This window comes from Ricinus communis, chromosome 4 (genome assembly GCF_019578655.1).
Source record: "Ricinus communis isolate WT05 ecotype wild-type chromosome 4, ASM1957865v1, whole genome shotgun sequence".
In the NCBI taxonomy this organism is placed as follows: domain Eukaryota; kingdom Viridiplantae; phylum Streptophyta; class Magnoliopsida; order Malpighiales; family Euphorbiaceae; genus Ricinus; species Ricinus communis.
Genome location: NC_063259.1, coordinates 14,147,263 through 14,162,015, shown reverse-complemented (window position 1 = coordinate 14,162,015; position 14,753 = coordinate 14,147,263). Strand labels below are relative to the sequence as shown.

General features: G+C 31.3%; 2 protein-coding genes across 2 annotated transcripts; one reads left to right on the top strand and one right to left on the bottom strand.

Annotated features, from left to right (window-relative positions):
* Positions 1-389: 389 nt before the first annotated feature.
* Positions 390-2,406, bottom strand: LOC8273209 (probable purine permease 4). The gene has a single exon (XM_002534119.4). The coding sequence runs from the start codon at positions 1,770-1,772 to the stop codon at positions 624-626; it is 1,149 nt and encodes a 382-aa protein (XP_002534165.2). The 5' UTR covers positions 1,773-2,406; the 3' UTR covers positions 390-623.
* A 6,089-nt stretch (positions 2,407-8,495) lies between these two features.
* LOC8273210 (DNA replication licensing factor MCM6) lies at positions 8,496-14,136 on the top strand. Its single transcript, XM_048373475.1, has 18 exons — positions 8,496-8,705; positions 8,833-8,991; positions 9,068-9,193; positions 9,312-9,474; positions 9,562-9,755; positions 9,896-10,091; positions 10,195-10,272; positions 10,517-10,746; positions 10,840-10,954; positions 11,620-11,694; positions 11,774-11,914; positions 12,081-12,284; positions 12,380-12,541; positions 12,624-12,679; positions 12,796-12,950; positions 13,034-13,159; positions 13,435-13,565; positions 13,675-14,136. Exons 1-18 carry the CDS (start codon positions 8,629-8,631, stop codon positions 13,810-13,812), a joined length of 2,526 nt encoding a protein of 841 aa, XP_048229432.1. The 5' UTR covers positions 8,496-8,628; the 3' UTR covers positions 13,813-14,136.
* Positions 14,137-14,753: the final 617 nt, after the last annotated feature.

Sequence of the window (14,753 nt, the reverse complement as noted above, 5' to 3'; positions counted from 1 at the left end):
AATATGTCTGATACAATTCATTAATTAAAAAATAAATTAATATTTTTATGAGAAATTAGGCTTGAACAAAATCTTAAACTTATATAACCAGATCAAACACGAGGGTCTAAACTTGATAAATTTAATTTGATCAAATCCGACCTAGCCCGAACTTTAAACAAGTATAATAGAACGTATAGTAAGGAATGCTTTTAGGATATTAAAATATTAAAAAAAATACATAAAATTTATATAAAAAGGTTAAACTACAATGTAAGATTTTATATTTTCCTTTTTCTTTTTTCAAATGAAGGGTATAATCTACACATGACAGGCATTAGAAAAGGCCTAGTATTTTTATTTTTTTTTTGTTTTGGCTAAAAGGAAATAGTATATTTAAGATAATGAAATAAGATGATAATGACAATGATGTTTGATTGTAACACTAAATGAAAAGATATCAAACTCATCTTGTCTAAGACCCCACAAGACATCACTACACTAGGACTTGAAATTTTTCATTTTCCACTATATATATTTTTGTTAATTAAATAAAACACAATCTGATTCTGATAACCATCAACATAGAAAAGAAAGAAGAGGAAAAAAAGCTTCAGCCATAGATGATAACCATCAACCTTCATTCAAACATTGTTTGCTGCATCAACCATCTCTAATGTTTCAAGATTTTTACTCTCATTTTCCTTCACTTTCTCTTTCTCTTTGTCATCTTTCATTTTAAGATGCATACCATACACATAAGAACAAAAACCCCAACCACAAAGCAAAGTGGACACCACTTTCACACCACCAAACTCATCTCCATACACCAAAACACCTCCTAATACGTTCATGGCCAAAAGGGCAGTCATGCATATCCCTCCTGTTAGTGATGATGTCAGGAAAACCATTCCTGCAGTGCCCATGAAGCACAGCTGCCATGTAAACACATTGGTAAACACTGTAATCCAATACCATTTTTCTCCTCCATCAAACACATATTCACTCTCTCTCTTCATCTCCGCAAACCCACCGTCTGAGGCCATTCCAACAGTGGCCAATGCGGTGGCTGCTATTTCCATCACAAGCTGCATTTCCATCACCATCTGGTAACAGTAAACGTTCTTGTATATCTTCTCCATGACTGGCAAATATAGGGCGAATAACAAGCCAGCTCCTACAGTGGAGAAGAACCCTATAAAGTATTTTGCAGTGGTTAAACCTTGAGGTCTATCATGGCTTGAACCCAAGGCTAAAAGAACTGAGCTTAGAGTCAAAAGCATTACGCAATTAAGATTTTGGAAGGTGATTCTTTGTTTGACGATAATGACAGAGAGAATGAGATTGAACACGAGCTGAGATGATAAAAGAAGAGATGAAGTTGATACAGGAAGATAAGAATTACCCCATGAGAATAAAAGGTTGTTCAGGCCTAACATCAGACCTATCAAGACTGACAACATTAATATTCTCGGAGTGAAGCGATTAAAGGGTTTTCTTTCAGTGCATTTGAAGAGATAGTAAGGAAGGTAAATGGGGAAGAGAAGAAGAGGGAAACCAGCAGACTGGACCCATGTAGACACCCATCTGCTCGAACCTTTATGGATAAAATAGAACTTAGAAAGCAAACTAGAAGAGACTGAACCCAGAAAGAGGCAGAAATAGTTGATAACCAAAAGAAGCATGTACCTCTGACTTGTCTTGGCCTTTTGGTCTTCTTCTTGAAATTGGGTCACCTTATTCGCCTCCTGCTCTTCTTCTTCAAACCGACTGCTAGAAATTGGGTTGCTCATACTGATACACTCCTCGCAGCAATGGTGGTGCAGCAGCTGGTCTGATTTGCACCCGAGTGATCTCAAACTTTTCAGATAGTGTTTGTGGAGGAGAGAGTTGGTGAAGAGATGATTCGGAGGTGGGGCTCGTACAAAGAAAGAAAATTCATTAAAAAATGAGTTGAAAAAATGGGGGCGACGAGTGTCATTGATGATGGGTCTATGCCTTATAAGGCTTGAGGAGAGTCCTTAAATAGCTAACATATTTAAAAAAAAAAAAAAAAAAAAGAGAGAGAGAAATTGTGATTATAGATTCTAACACAAATGGATCCTCTATGAGATTTTAAACTTATATTAGCTTGCAGACAATTCCAATGAGAGTATCCAATGGTTATCACTATATATAAGTGCTCTATGATCTTAAATATAATGCAACCCAAATTCAACAATTCATGATAGGAAAAGGAAAAGAGAAAATTTGATTTAGTGGTTTCAGTTTTTTTAATATTGGGTTCATAAATTGCTTCCCATTTAAGATAATTTTTTTCCCTAATTTGAACTAGAAAGTTGATAGTACTGCCCACTTAAGATTGCTGATGAGTGCACACCAAAGATAATAATGAGGATTAGGTAAATGATTAATGAGTAACCATATTGAGAGGATAAGAGAAGGCAGAAAACAGAGGAGTCTGTGCATATGAAGAGCATTTATTTAATTGTTTGTTTTTTTGTAGGTTTTGTTGAATATGAATACTGACAAGTGGCTTTGGTAGGATATTGTAGGCAGAGAATGAATGTACAAGTGAAAGAGAGAATTCCTGCATTGAAACGGCTAACTTTGACCGCTTCCTTTTCTTCTTCTAACCCCTTGATTCTCTCCTTTTCCTTTTCAACTTTCTGTTCAGGGAGGATTGAAATGGAACCCAAATTGAAAAGTTTCAGAGCTCCTTTGAAAATCTATTAAGATTCAAAAATATTATACATTTTAGAAATTAAATTGAATTTAAAATAATAGATTGAGAGTTCAATTTTTTATTTTTTGTTTAAAGTTAAAAAGATAATCTTAGAACAATATATATTTGTTAGAATAATATTAAAATAAAATTAATATCATAACAGTCCATATTTTTTTAGAATAGTAGAATTTTCAAATTTCCCACTTTCTAAGGAAATTAAAACTTTTAAGAAATTTTTTATTTAAATATTATTTTAACTTTGTCAAACAATTAATAAATAATATCTATGAATTTCATAAAACCCTTTATTTAAAATTATCAATCCAAATGACCCTTCAAATCCACTTGAATTTAAGTTTTATCAAGGGTGTTCTTAGGAGATATTTAATGCTTCACTAATCCATGTTTGTATTGGGCGCTGAAAATAATAAAATCGTGTTTTTATTATTCTAAAGTGTTGGAGCACTAAATATAATAAAAATAATTCATATTTGTGTTTATCTCTAAGAATTTTATATAATAAGCATTATTTTTATATCTTTATCGAATAAAAGATTATAAAATTTAATTTAATTTATATAAGAATATTTTAGTATGTAATATTTACGATTAAAATATTTTATATAAATTCAATTTATAGATCTAATAAGTATGATATTAGATTGACATCATATTGATTTTTTTGATTGGATTGAGTTTAATTTTACAAAAAGGAAAAATGTGATAGTTGAAATTTTATATTGTGAGTGTTATATTGTTTTAGTAAGTCCCCATGTAACCTCCACATTGTTTTTGGCAGCGTTGCCAGATTTCGTCCTGAGAGTGAAATGAGAGCATGCAACAATGTGGCAAATTTGCAGTGCCATTTCCCTGCTTTTTCAGTTGCTTTTTGCCCGCTTTCCTCACAAGTGTCCCTCATTTTAAGCAATGTTTATCTTCTTGCTAAATATTGGGCTTTTCTCAATGAAGAAAAAAAGTATTAAAACATTCATAAATTTTATTCAAATATTAACAGTGTACAAGTTATTTTTACCTGTAATTATAGTGTTTAAGTAACAATAAAAAAGATATAAAAAGATATCGTATAATTTTACTATTTTTTGCAACTTTCAGTATGTTTGTATTTCCAGACAAAGATATTTATATGGTTATGAATTGCGACAATAAAAATGTTAATTTATAAGAATTTAGTTATTTTTACTTTGATCAATTATTATTATCATATTGCACGTATTTGAGAACCTGAGTTTAGAGTTTAATAACTCTTAATTCTATTATTTGACCATTAAATTACGGTTTAAATAATTCGATAAGATTGATTTAACGATCAAACAATGATGTCTCGAGTTGTTAAATTTTAAACTCATATTATCAAACATAAAAAATATAATAATAATGATTGATTGGAGTAAAGATGGCTAAGTCTTTGCCAATTGATTCTTTTTAACGGTGAAATATTTATTTTTGTCACACTTTTAACTACATATCTCTTTTTATATGAAAAATAATCACACATTGAAAGTTGTCAAAATTGTGAAATCACAAGGTTTTTTTTTTTGTATTTCTCCTAAAAATATTTATATCTTGAGTTCAAAAAAAGTAACAATAAAAATTACTAGCATACATTAGTTCGTAAAATTTAGAATTTTTATACCTACACTTAGTGTATACGCCATAATAAATAGGAGAATGACATATATTATGAATATTTTATACGTTAATATTGAATAATCGACACATTATTATATTATGTAAAATTAATAAATATAAATATAAATTATCTATCAATTAATGTATAGATTGAACATATACAAAATATAGATAAATAAAGTTTATAAAATTTAATAGTATAATATTCATAAAAAAATTATGCCGATTTTGCAAACAAAGTATAAAGAAATTGTCTTTCTTTAAAAATGTAAATTTTATTTTCATATTGCAATATGCAAGGTGAGATTTGTTTTAGTATGTACTAAGATTAATATTTTTTTTATTTTTGTAAAGTATGATTACTTTCGTTGATTTAATATTTTATAATTATATGTATATGTGCATGTAAATGCATATACCTCTTGACCGTACCATAATTTATATTATATATGCTGACTGTGTTATTATTATTGGTCCGCTAACATTTTATTGCAAACTTTTGGTTGATTTTAGGCTTACCAAAGACTCCATGTCCAACAAATGAGATGCTAATAAGTTTGGGATGAGATTTATTTATTTTTTCTATCAATAGAAAGAAAAGCTCTAAATCAATACAAACATATTAAGTACGTACAGGATAAGTCTAAATCAAACACAGCCCAGAGGAGCCGACGAGAAATTGAAAAGAAAAAAAAAAAAAAAGGAAATTATTAAAATACCCCTAAACCATCTCCTTTCTCATAGACTCTTATTCCGTAACTACCATCACCGCAGCCGGAGTTATCACCATCACCGTTGGCAAGGAAGGGTTTAAGAGGTAGGCCGATCCGATAAAAGACTTTATATTCGTACATTTTGGACTAATAAAATTTATAATTTAATAAAGATTTAATATTAATTTTTTAATTTAATTTTGTCAACAATCAGAAATAAACTATGTTAATATTTTATTATATTATACAAATAAGATTAAAGATATATTAATAATATAGTAAAACAAAACATAATATAATATATATTTTTAAAAAGTATATATACAAATATAACTATATAGAGAAATATTTTATTAAGATGAGATTTTAAAAAATTAATAATTATTATAATATATAGCTTATTCATATTTATAATTTACCTAAATTTGATTTTATTTTTTTTTATAATTATATAAAATTATTTTTATATAAAATATTGCTATAGAAGGTTTATTGTATTGATAACATAAAAACTTCGCCCACAAACAAAAAGTACAAATAACAGAAACCAAAGACGAGGATCCAACCAAGACGAACCAGAATCTGAAGTAGAAGAGCCATTGCTGCCTTTGGTGAGGAGTATGGTGGAGGTTAGGAAAGCTTGAATTTGCCCTTGACAGTAAGGGTGATCACGATTCGGTTAATCAAACCGTTAGCCATTTTTAAAAATCTAATCATATATATCGATTTTTAAATTTATTAATCCTAAACTTAAATAGTTAGTATTGGTTAACTGACATTTACAATATGATTCATCGAATTTTTTAATTTTTAACCATAATAAATTTTATAATTTTTTTTAATATATATATATATATTTTTCTTTTCAATTAGTGAATAAATTAATAGTAATAATGATAATATAATTAATATATATTTTTTAAATTAGACTTATTTCTCAATAATAATTTTTTAATTAATTAATATATTAAATATGTTTATATAAATTAATACTAAAGTAATTTATTAATTAATATATTAATTATATTTATATAAGTCAATACTAAATATATAATAAATGTAAACATTATATGTATATAACAATTATAGGAAATATAATAATTATATATATATATATATATTATATATATATTAAAATATTATAATATATGTATTCGAACGTTTAATTGAACCGTCAAGTTTTTTATATAGAAAACTGATATCAAAAATTGAAAATTTAAAAAAAAAATCAAAATTAAAACTATTGATTCGATTAATCTATTTTATCGGTTTGGTTTTTCATTTACAGTCCGATTTTTTAGTTTGATCGGTTTTTTTATCACACCTCCTTGATAGGAACTATAAACTAAGTGATTCATCACCTATTTACTCTTTCAAATTCTTATAATTTTTCTTGAATTCTCTCCCAGCTGCCATAGTTCAACCATGCCATCTATTTAGGTATTTCAATCATTCATATTAAGAGACTATCATGTGCATGTAAGGGTCCTCAAATATTTATTATCTTTTTTCTTTCACCTGTCAACTCTTTATATTTTGATTTATTTCTCAAAGTATTAAACCAACTAACAAACTAATTCTTACTCTACTCCCACTAAATATTACCTAATGTAACCCTTTACATATCTATATTTAGCAACTCTACTAACAAATGAATAATGGCAAAAAACAAAAAATCACTTAGCAACCTCAGACCTCACATCTTAAATTGGTGACTCTCTGAATATCCTAACCATCCCATATGCTTCCCCTATATGAGACCTCAAAAGGGTTAAATCCCTCTGCCATCTGTGCCATCCTTATTGCCAATAATGAGGCTCATGCTGAGATATAAAAAGACTCTTACAACCACTACAAAAATAATAATAATAAAAAGAAACAAAAATTGTTTTAACTTGCCATTGGACTAATGAGGAGGTTAGAAAATTTTAATATTTTATATAATTAATTTTTACTTCTATACAGTAGCATTTTAATCATACAAATTAGATTTTTAATTATATAACGATTTCTGAATTCTAAGAGAGAATATATATTAATCATATATCCTTATTATTAATTTCATATATATATATATATATAATTAAAAATTTAATCAATATAAATATGAAAAAAAATTAAAAACGACATTTATATCATTATTATTTTCTAAACATGACAAACTTTCTTTAAAATATTAGAAATTCTATTAAAGTTTTTTTATTAACTTATGTTGTTATATTATTATTTATAATCATAGTAATAATATACAATATATTGGTAGACAGTGATACAATTTAATAATTGAACTCTTTGTTACTTATATAGTAAAAGTGATACGAATATGAAATGTTTATCCAAAAACATAAAAAGAATAAAAAGATTATTAAATTACTATTGATTGATACAAATTATATATATATATCTAATAAAATGGATTAACCCTTATAGCATAGAATCAAATTCCTTTTCTAGTAGATAGCTTCTTAAGGGGCTTTTACTTAAAAAAAAATTAGGTGAGTTTTCTAAAAGAATTTTTTAAATAAAAATTGAAAATAGATTTTGTGTTTATTTATTTATTTATTGAATGAAAATAGAATATAACTTTTTTATATTTTCTAAATTATAACTAAATTTTGGAAAATAGTCTTTAACATATTCTTTTATGATTTTTTATATATAAAATATCACTTGTTTTTAAATAAAAACAAATTACATTCATTTTTTTATTTAAATTTAGCTTTTAGACTTAAAGTATCACCCAAATTAAAAATAAAAAGTTTTTTTATACAATAAAAAGTAAATATTGATTTATAAATTAGAAAATAAAAACAGAAGAAATTTTCTACAAATCTAAATCTTTCAGCCGCACATTTACTTAACTATTTGCACTGCAAATTTCTCTGTGTTCATATGTCTTTACCACTTTTGACAGTTCAATCTAGTATTTAAATTAACATTTTCCATTCATTTTATAAATAGTAAAAATTATAAATTATCTTAATATATTTCATATTAAACTTATACAGTGTCCGGGTTGAAATCTGTTAAAAAATTAATTTTATTTAAAAATAAATTAAAAATAATAAAATTGAAACAACTATTTCAATACTATAAAATATATTTAAAATTTTTATTTATTTTATATAATTTAATTTAAGTTATAATTTTATACAAATTTTATTATTATAGAATTATAAATTAATTTTTATTACAGTTAAAGCATATATAAAGTGATTTTGATATTTTTATTGGCATGAAGAAAATATAAGGTTAACTTATGGAGAAAAGAATTAAATCACACAATCTGCTATGAGCATTTAGATTGGGCTAATAGCCCACTACAGAGCTCAATACACAAAGAGAAGATGGGCCCGCCCACTGTTTTGGCGGGAAACTGTTGCTCGAGTTCCCGCCAAAAAGACTAAAGCCCGCATGGACCATCGTAGCCAATACCCAGACACCAAATTTTGGCGCGAAACTTTCTGCAGTTAGCAGCCTGTATTCGATCAGACCAGAGTTTTCAATTCCCCGCGAAACCAAACTGATTTTGAAAAGTACAGAAACGAAGAATCGGAAATGGATGCGTTTGGCGGATATTTCACGGACGTGAAAGCAGAGAGAGTAGAGAACATCTTCCTCGAGTTCCTCAAGAGGTTTTCTTTTTTTTTTTTTTCTAAAAAAAAAAAAATCTCTTAATTCCTTACAATTTGATGTTTTTTGGACTTGTAGAAATGAAATTAACTTTTTTTCGATTTATTTATTTTTTTGATGCGGAAACAGCTATAGATTTGATGTGAAAAATAGTATGGGAGAAGATTCATACGAGGCACAAATTGAGACAATGAAAGTGAATGAATCGACTACTATGTTCATCGATTTCTCTCACGTTATGCGTTTTAATGATCTTCTCCAGAAAGCAATTGCCGATGAGTATTTGAGGTATTGACTAATTTAATTTCCTCAATCATTTTTCAAAATTACTCTTAACCCTAATCTTAATTTAATAAAATGTCAGGTTTGAGCCGTACTTGAAGAACGCGTGCAAGAGGTTTGTGATGGAGATGAATCCTACATTCATATCTGATGATAACCCTAATAAGGACATAAATGTGGCTTTCTATAATATCCCTTTCTCTAAGAGGTATTACTCTACTGAAATCAAGGATATAAATTTGCTAATTTTCTGTGGGTATTGATTTCCATTTTTATGTTCTAAGTAATGACCTACAAGTCCAATTGGTAACATTGGTTGTCTGCAGGTTGAGAGAGCTGACTACAGCAGAAATTGGGAAACTAGTATCTGTAACAGGAGTTGTGACTCGCACCAGTGAAGTAAGGCCAGAGCTTCTACAAGGAACTTTCAGGTGCTTGGATTGTGGTGGTGTCATCAAGAATGTTGAACAGCAATTCAAATATACTGAGGTTGCTTTCTACTTAAACTTCACTCTGCATATGTTTCCTTTTTGGTGCTGAATTTTTATATGAGCATATGTAATGTGAGTTTTGCAGCCAACGATTTGTGTGAATGCCACGTGCAATAACAGAATGAAGTGGGCATTGCTTAGACAGGAGAGCAAATTTGCGGATTGGCAGAGGGTCAGGATGCAGGAAACTTCCAAAGAAATCCCTGCTGGCTCTCTTCCTAGATCTTTGGATGTTATACTTCGTCATGATATTGTGGAACAAGCTAGAGCTGGTGATACGTAAGACAATTACCTAATTTTTCTGTGATGTACAATAATTAGGCATATCATTTTGCTTTTCAGTTATGGTTTTCTTATATTTTGACTGGTCATTAGGTTTCACGTATGTTGTAGCTTAATTTGTTGTTGTGTACCTCCAGGGTCATTTTCACAGGTACTGTGGTTGTAATACCAGACATAATGGCTTTGGCATCACCAGGAGAGAGAGCAGAATGTCGTCGAGAGGCTCCTCAGCGCAATAATTCAACTGTTGGACAAGAAGGTGTGAGGGGTTTGCGAGCTTTGGGAGTGAGAGACCTCTCCTACCGCCTTGCATTTATTGCCAATTCAGTGCAGGTTGGTCTATGCCTACCTATTATATGAAATGTTGACACTACAGCCATGATGGTTTGCATCTTCCACAATTATTGTATTTCATAAACACTTTTTCTTTTACAAGATTTGTGATGGTAGAAGGGATGCGGACATCAGGAATAGAAAGAAGGATGTTGATGAAGATGACAATCAGCAGTTCACAGTAAGATCATTATGCCCTCAAATATTATTTTTCAGTAATTTTTGCTTCGTGCATCAGAAATGACTTGTATAGTAATTTACATCGTGCTAGTTTCACTTTGGAATATATATTCATTCCTGACTTCATAGACAAAGTTTTATTTAGTTGTGCTTTGAGCAATGTGTTTGAGTAGTTGGTCATCTGTTTAAATGTGGGGAAAATTCCAAAATCCCAATAGAAATGCTCACTTCGTTTAACTGGGCAGAAAGAGGAGGAAGATGAAATTCAAAGAATGAGAAACACTCCTGATTTCTTTAACAAGCTGGTTGATAGCATATCTCCAGCTGTTTTTGGTCATCAAGACATCAAGCGAGCAATCCTTCTTATGCTCTTGGGTGGTGTCCACAAGTTCACTCATGAGGGCATTAACCTTAGAGGTGACATCAATGTTTGTATAGTTGGAGATCCAAGCTGTGCAAAGTCTCAGTTTCTCAAGTATGTATCTCATTTATTTCTCTTAGTTTTTTTCTTTTTTCCATTTTTCTTTTTTTTTTTTTTTCTTAATGCACAAAGAATCACCATCCACAGGTACACTTCAGGCATAGTCCCCAGATCTGTCTATACATCTGGCAAGTCCTCATCTGCTGCTGGGTTAACTGCAACAGTTGCCAAAGAACCGGAAACTGGGGAATTTTGTATTGAGGTATCATTTAGTTCATGCCTCACTTTTGTTGTCTTAGAACCATTGAACTTTATCTATCACTTGTGAATCTCCATTAGAGTATCTTCTTGAAACATCATATCATTGGCGTCTTGTCTTTGAAGAAACATGTTTGTTGCCTATTGCATCCTGGACCCAATGACTAACTAAAACAGCTTGAGCAGATATGCAGAAATGTAAAACTATATCATCCTGAAGTAGTTTGATCGGCAATGGGGAGCCTCGCATAGGTTTCTAAGTATGCTGTCTGCAATAGATGACACGGCCATATTATTGACCTCGTATTTAATCTCAAACATGAAGTAAATAAGTTTTGAGCTTTATTATATCATAAAACATCAAAGTTAGTTCGGATCTGGTGTTCTTGAGGATTACTTTGGTGAACATGAAGCATACACCATCACAACCGCAAAATGAATTAGCCATTTAATGTATTAAATTTCCAATATCAAATTTGAAGTCAAAGAGATATTAATTTAGGCCTCTGCATAAAGTGCTTGTCATGAATATAAGGAATCTTGTAAACAAAGGACCAAGTCTGCCTTCCCATATATCTCTTTGGCTCCTTATTCATTATCCAACCTCATTTACATCATTACGTGCTTTCACTTTGTCTAGATTAATTAGTGCCTCTCAACTCTTTTTAGGCTGGTGCTCTGATGCTCGCTGACAATGGCGTTTGTTGCATCGATGAATTTGATAAGATGGACATCAAAGACCAGGTAATGTTCTCGTGTCATGGCGTCACTCTTTGGTATGTAGCATGGCTATTTCTGATATAAAATATTGATGGATGTAAAGGTTGCAATTCATGAAGCCATGGAACAGCAGACAATAAGCATCACAAAAGCAGGGATACAAGCAACACTAAATGCTCGAACATCAATATTAGCTGCAGCTAACCCTGCTGGAGGACGCTATGATAAGTCTAAACCACTTAAGGTGAGACTGCTATTGCACCTGATATTAAAGCCTTTTAACTGTATTCTGGGAACTGCTCTTGGTTGTCAATATGGCGGTTCTTATTTGATTGAGAACTTGGATTCTTTTCTTGTTTATTTTCTCCCCATTTTTTCCTTGGACTAACATCTTTGTTGCTTTTTCCTAGTACAATGTTGCTCTTCCTCCTGCAATTCTTTCAAGGTTTGATCTAGTATATGTGATGATTGATGACCCGGATGATCAAGTTGATTACCACATTGCTCATCACATTGTAAGAGTTCATCAGAAGCGTGAAGAAGCACTTGCTCCTGCATTCACAACTGCTCAACTCAAGCGTTATATTGCCTATGCAAAAACTTTGAAACCAAAGGTCTGATTTGTTTTCTCATGATCTAACTTTAACACTGTTGGAAGAAATTGTCTTTTACTGTATCTTGCTTCATTTTAACTGGAGCTATAATGCAGCTTAATTCTGAAGCGAGAAAACTGTTAGTGGACTCCTATGTGGCTCTACGGAAAGGTGATACAACTCCAGGTAGTAGAGTTGCTTATCGCATGACAGTTAGACAGCTAGAGGCATTGATCAGACTTTCTGAAGCCATTGCCAGAAGTCATTTGGAAAATCAGGTTTTTGATCTGTAAACTCTTTGTGCATGCATCCAAAGGTTGTCACACATTCAGCTAAGACTTGAGAAAACTTCTTCTACAGGTACAACCACGCCATGTTCGATTAGCTGTGAGATTACTGAAAACATCTATAATCAGGTAAGAGAATGATCCATTTATATACACACACATATACACTATAAATTTACAAGTTTATTTGTTACTTGGCTGAATTGTTTTAACTTGTTATAATATGATTTTGTTTCACCATGCAGTGTCGAGTCTAGTGAAATTGATCTATCGGAATTTCAAGATGGAAACCGTGATGATATTGATGGTAGTGATGGTGGTAATGATGGAAATGATGGTGCTGGTCAAGGTGATGCTCAACAAAACAACGCTGAATCTGGACCAACTTCTGGAAATACAGGTGGGATTCTTATGATCTATTTTATTTGTTCACTGCTTCTTGGAGCATTTCACTTCAACTGTGTGATTTTACACATTTTGCAGAAGGTGGAGTGGGTTCTGCAAGCCAACAGGGGAAGAAACTTGTGATAAGTGAGGAATACTTTCAGAGAGTTACACAAGCACTGGTCATGCGCCTTAGACAGCATGAAGAATCCGTAACGCGAGACGGTAAACAACAATCTTCTGTTACTTAGTAGTATTATAGATTACACTTATGGCTTTACTTTTATGGGCTCATGCTATTTCTAGTGATGCTCTATTCAACTTAATTATTTTGCAGTGACATTGTTACTATAATGATGATAACGCATATAGATGCTAGACCTTAGCTGCAGATTGTAAAGTTCCTTACAACATCAGACCACTTGGCCATTATAAGCTTGTCATATGTAACTTACAATTTATCCCACTAATTTTGTTATTTATAAATTTATCGTTCTCAGGGACTGGGTTGGCCGGAATGAAACAAGGAGAGTTGATCAGATGGTATATAGAACAGCAGAACCAGAAAAATAGCTACAGTTCTGTAGAGGAAGCAAAGAATGAAGCTACTAAGGTTAAAGCTATTATAGAGGTAAATTCTATAGTAATCTCAATTCATATCAAGAGTTTATAATACTATTTGTCAAGAAGTATGTCAGCCGGAACCACTGGACATAAAAGAAAAATGCTTGTAAATGCAGAGTTTGATTAGAAGGGAAGGCTACTTGATAGTGGTAGACGATGGCAGGCAGCCAGATGCAGAAGGGGAAGGTGCAAGGCAGTCAGTATCTAGAGATAACAGGATATTAGCAGTGGCTCCAAACTATGTTGTGGAATGATCTGATCTTGGAAATCACAGATCTTTTCTGAGCTTTGCACTGAACTGTATTTAATTTCTCCATGGTATCTGCTGCTGGTATGTTTGCAGGTAATGTTATCGGAGGAGTTGAAGGCTTGACATCATAGCAGTCTAATGTACACTATTAAATTTTCAATTGTAGAATCCAGAAAAGGTTTTCAGGATAGGTCATTACGGTAAAGAGTTAAAAAATTTCTCTCGATTGTAGTTTTCTTTTTTACTTTCCATTTTTCCCTTTTTGGATGTTCAAAATCTTTCAAAGGGCGAAAGCCCTCAAATATAGGCCTCAGCATTCTATATTCTACAGGAAGTAGTACTTAAAAATCTGGACCCCAAGTCCATAGCTGAAAGCTTTAGATGCCAGCCTGTTGCTTGTATGGTTCTGAACAGACACCTGGATCTTCAATTCTGTTAATAATCTTAATTAATCAAGCTTATAAACTTATAGCAGTACTAACATGTTTAAGAAAAAGATTAGAGCTGGTTACTAAGTTAGTGATAGCTAATGCTGTTTTTAGCAATCCCCACCAAGTTCACTGATTGATGCGCAAAGAAAATCAGATTCCCAAGTCATTTCCAGATCAGGAAAAAAGCCTGGAGGGTGTCTTGCATTTAAGAAAATCAAGCTACCTACCCCCAGAGTTTGGTGTATTGATCTGATCTGGCATTGCTTTCAAGTTTATCAATGGCATTTTGTATGTGGGGCTATTGTAATAAAAATCAGAAAAAGAAAATTCACAGGGATTTTTCAGCTGTATAGACAGAGAGGCCCACCAACCACAGGGAGTCGGTTGGAAGCAGCTAGGCTGTCAATGTACTTTGAAACACAAGTTCATCTGTTGTATGGTTGCAAAAATTTAATCCCATTCTGCTTCTGCTTCTGCTTCGAAAAGCATTTTTCATTTATGCATATTGCCTGGC

What these genes read in the sequence shown, in the direction of transcription:
- LOC8273209 (XM_002534119.4), bottom strand. Translation starts at nt 1,772, where the DNA reads ATGAGCAACCCAATTTCTAGCAGTCGGTTTGAAGAAGAAGAGCAGGAG.
- LOC8273210 (XM_048373475.1), top strand. Translation starts at nt 8,629, where the DNA reads ATGGATGCGTTTGGCGGATATTTCACGGACGTGAAAGCAGAGAGAGTA. An exon ending in GCAAAGTCTCAGTTTCTCAA is followed by an intron (nt 10,747 to 10,839) that starts GTATGTATCTCA and finishes CACCATCCACAG; the next exon opens with GTACACTTCAGGCATAGTCC. An exon ending in AGAATCCGTAACGCGAGACG is followed by an intron (nt 13,160 to 13,434) that starts GTAAACAACAAT and finishes TATCGTTCTCAG; the next exon opens with GGACTGGGTTGGCCGGAATG.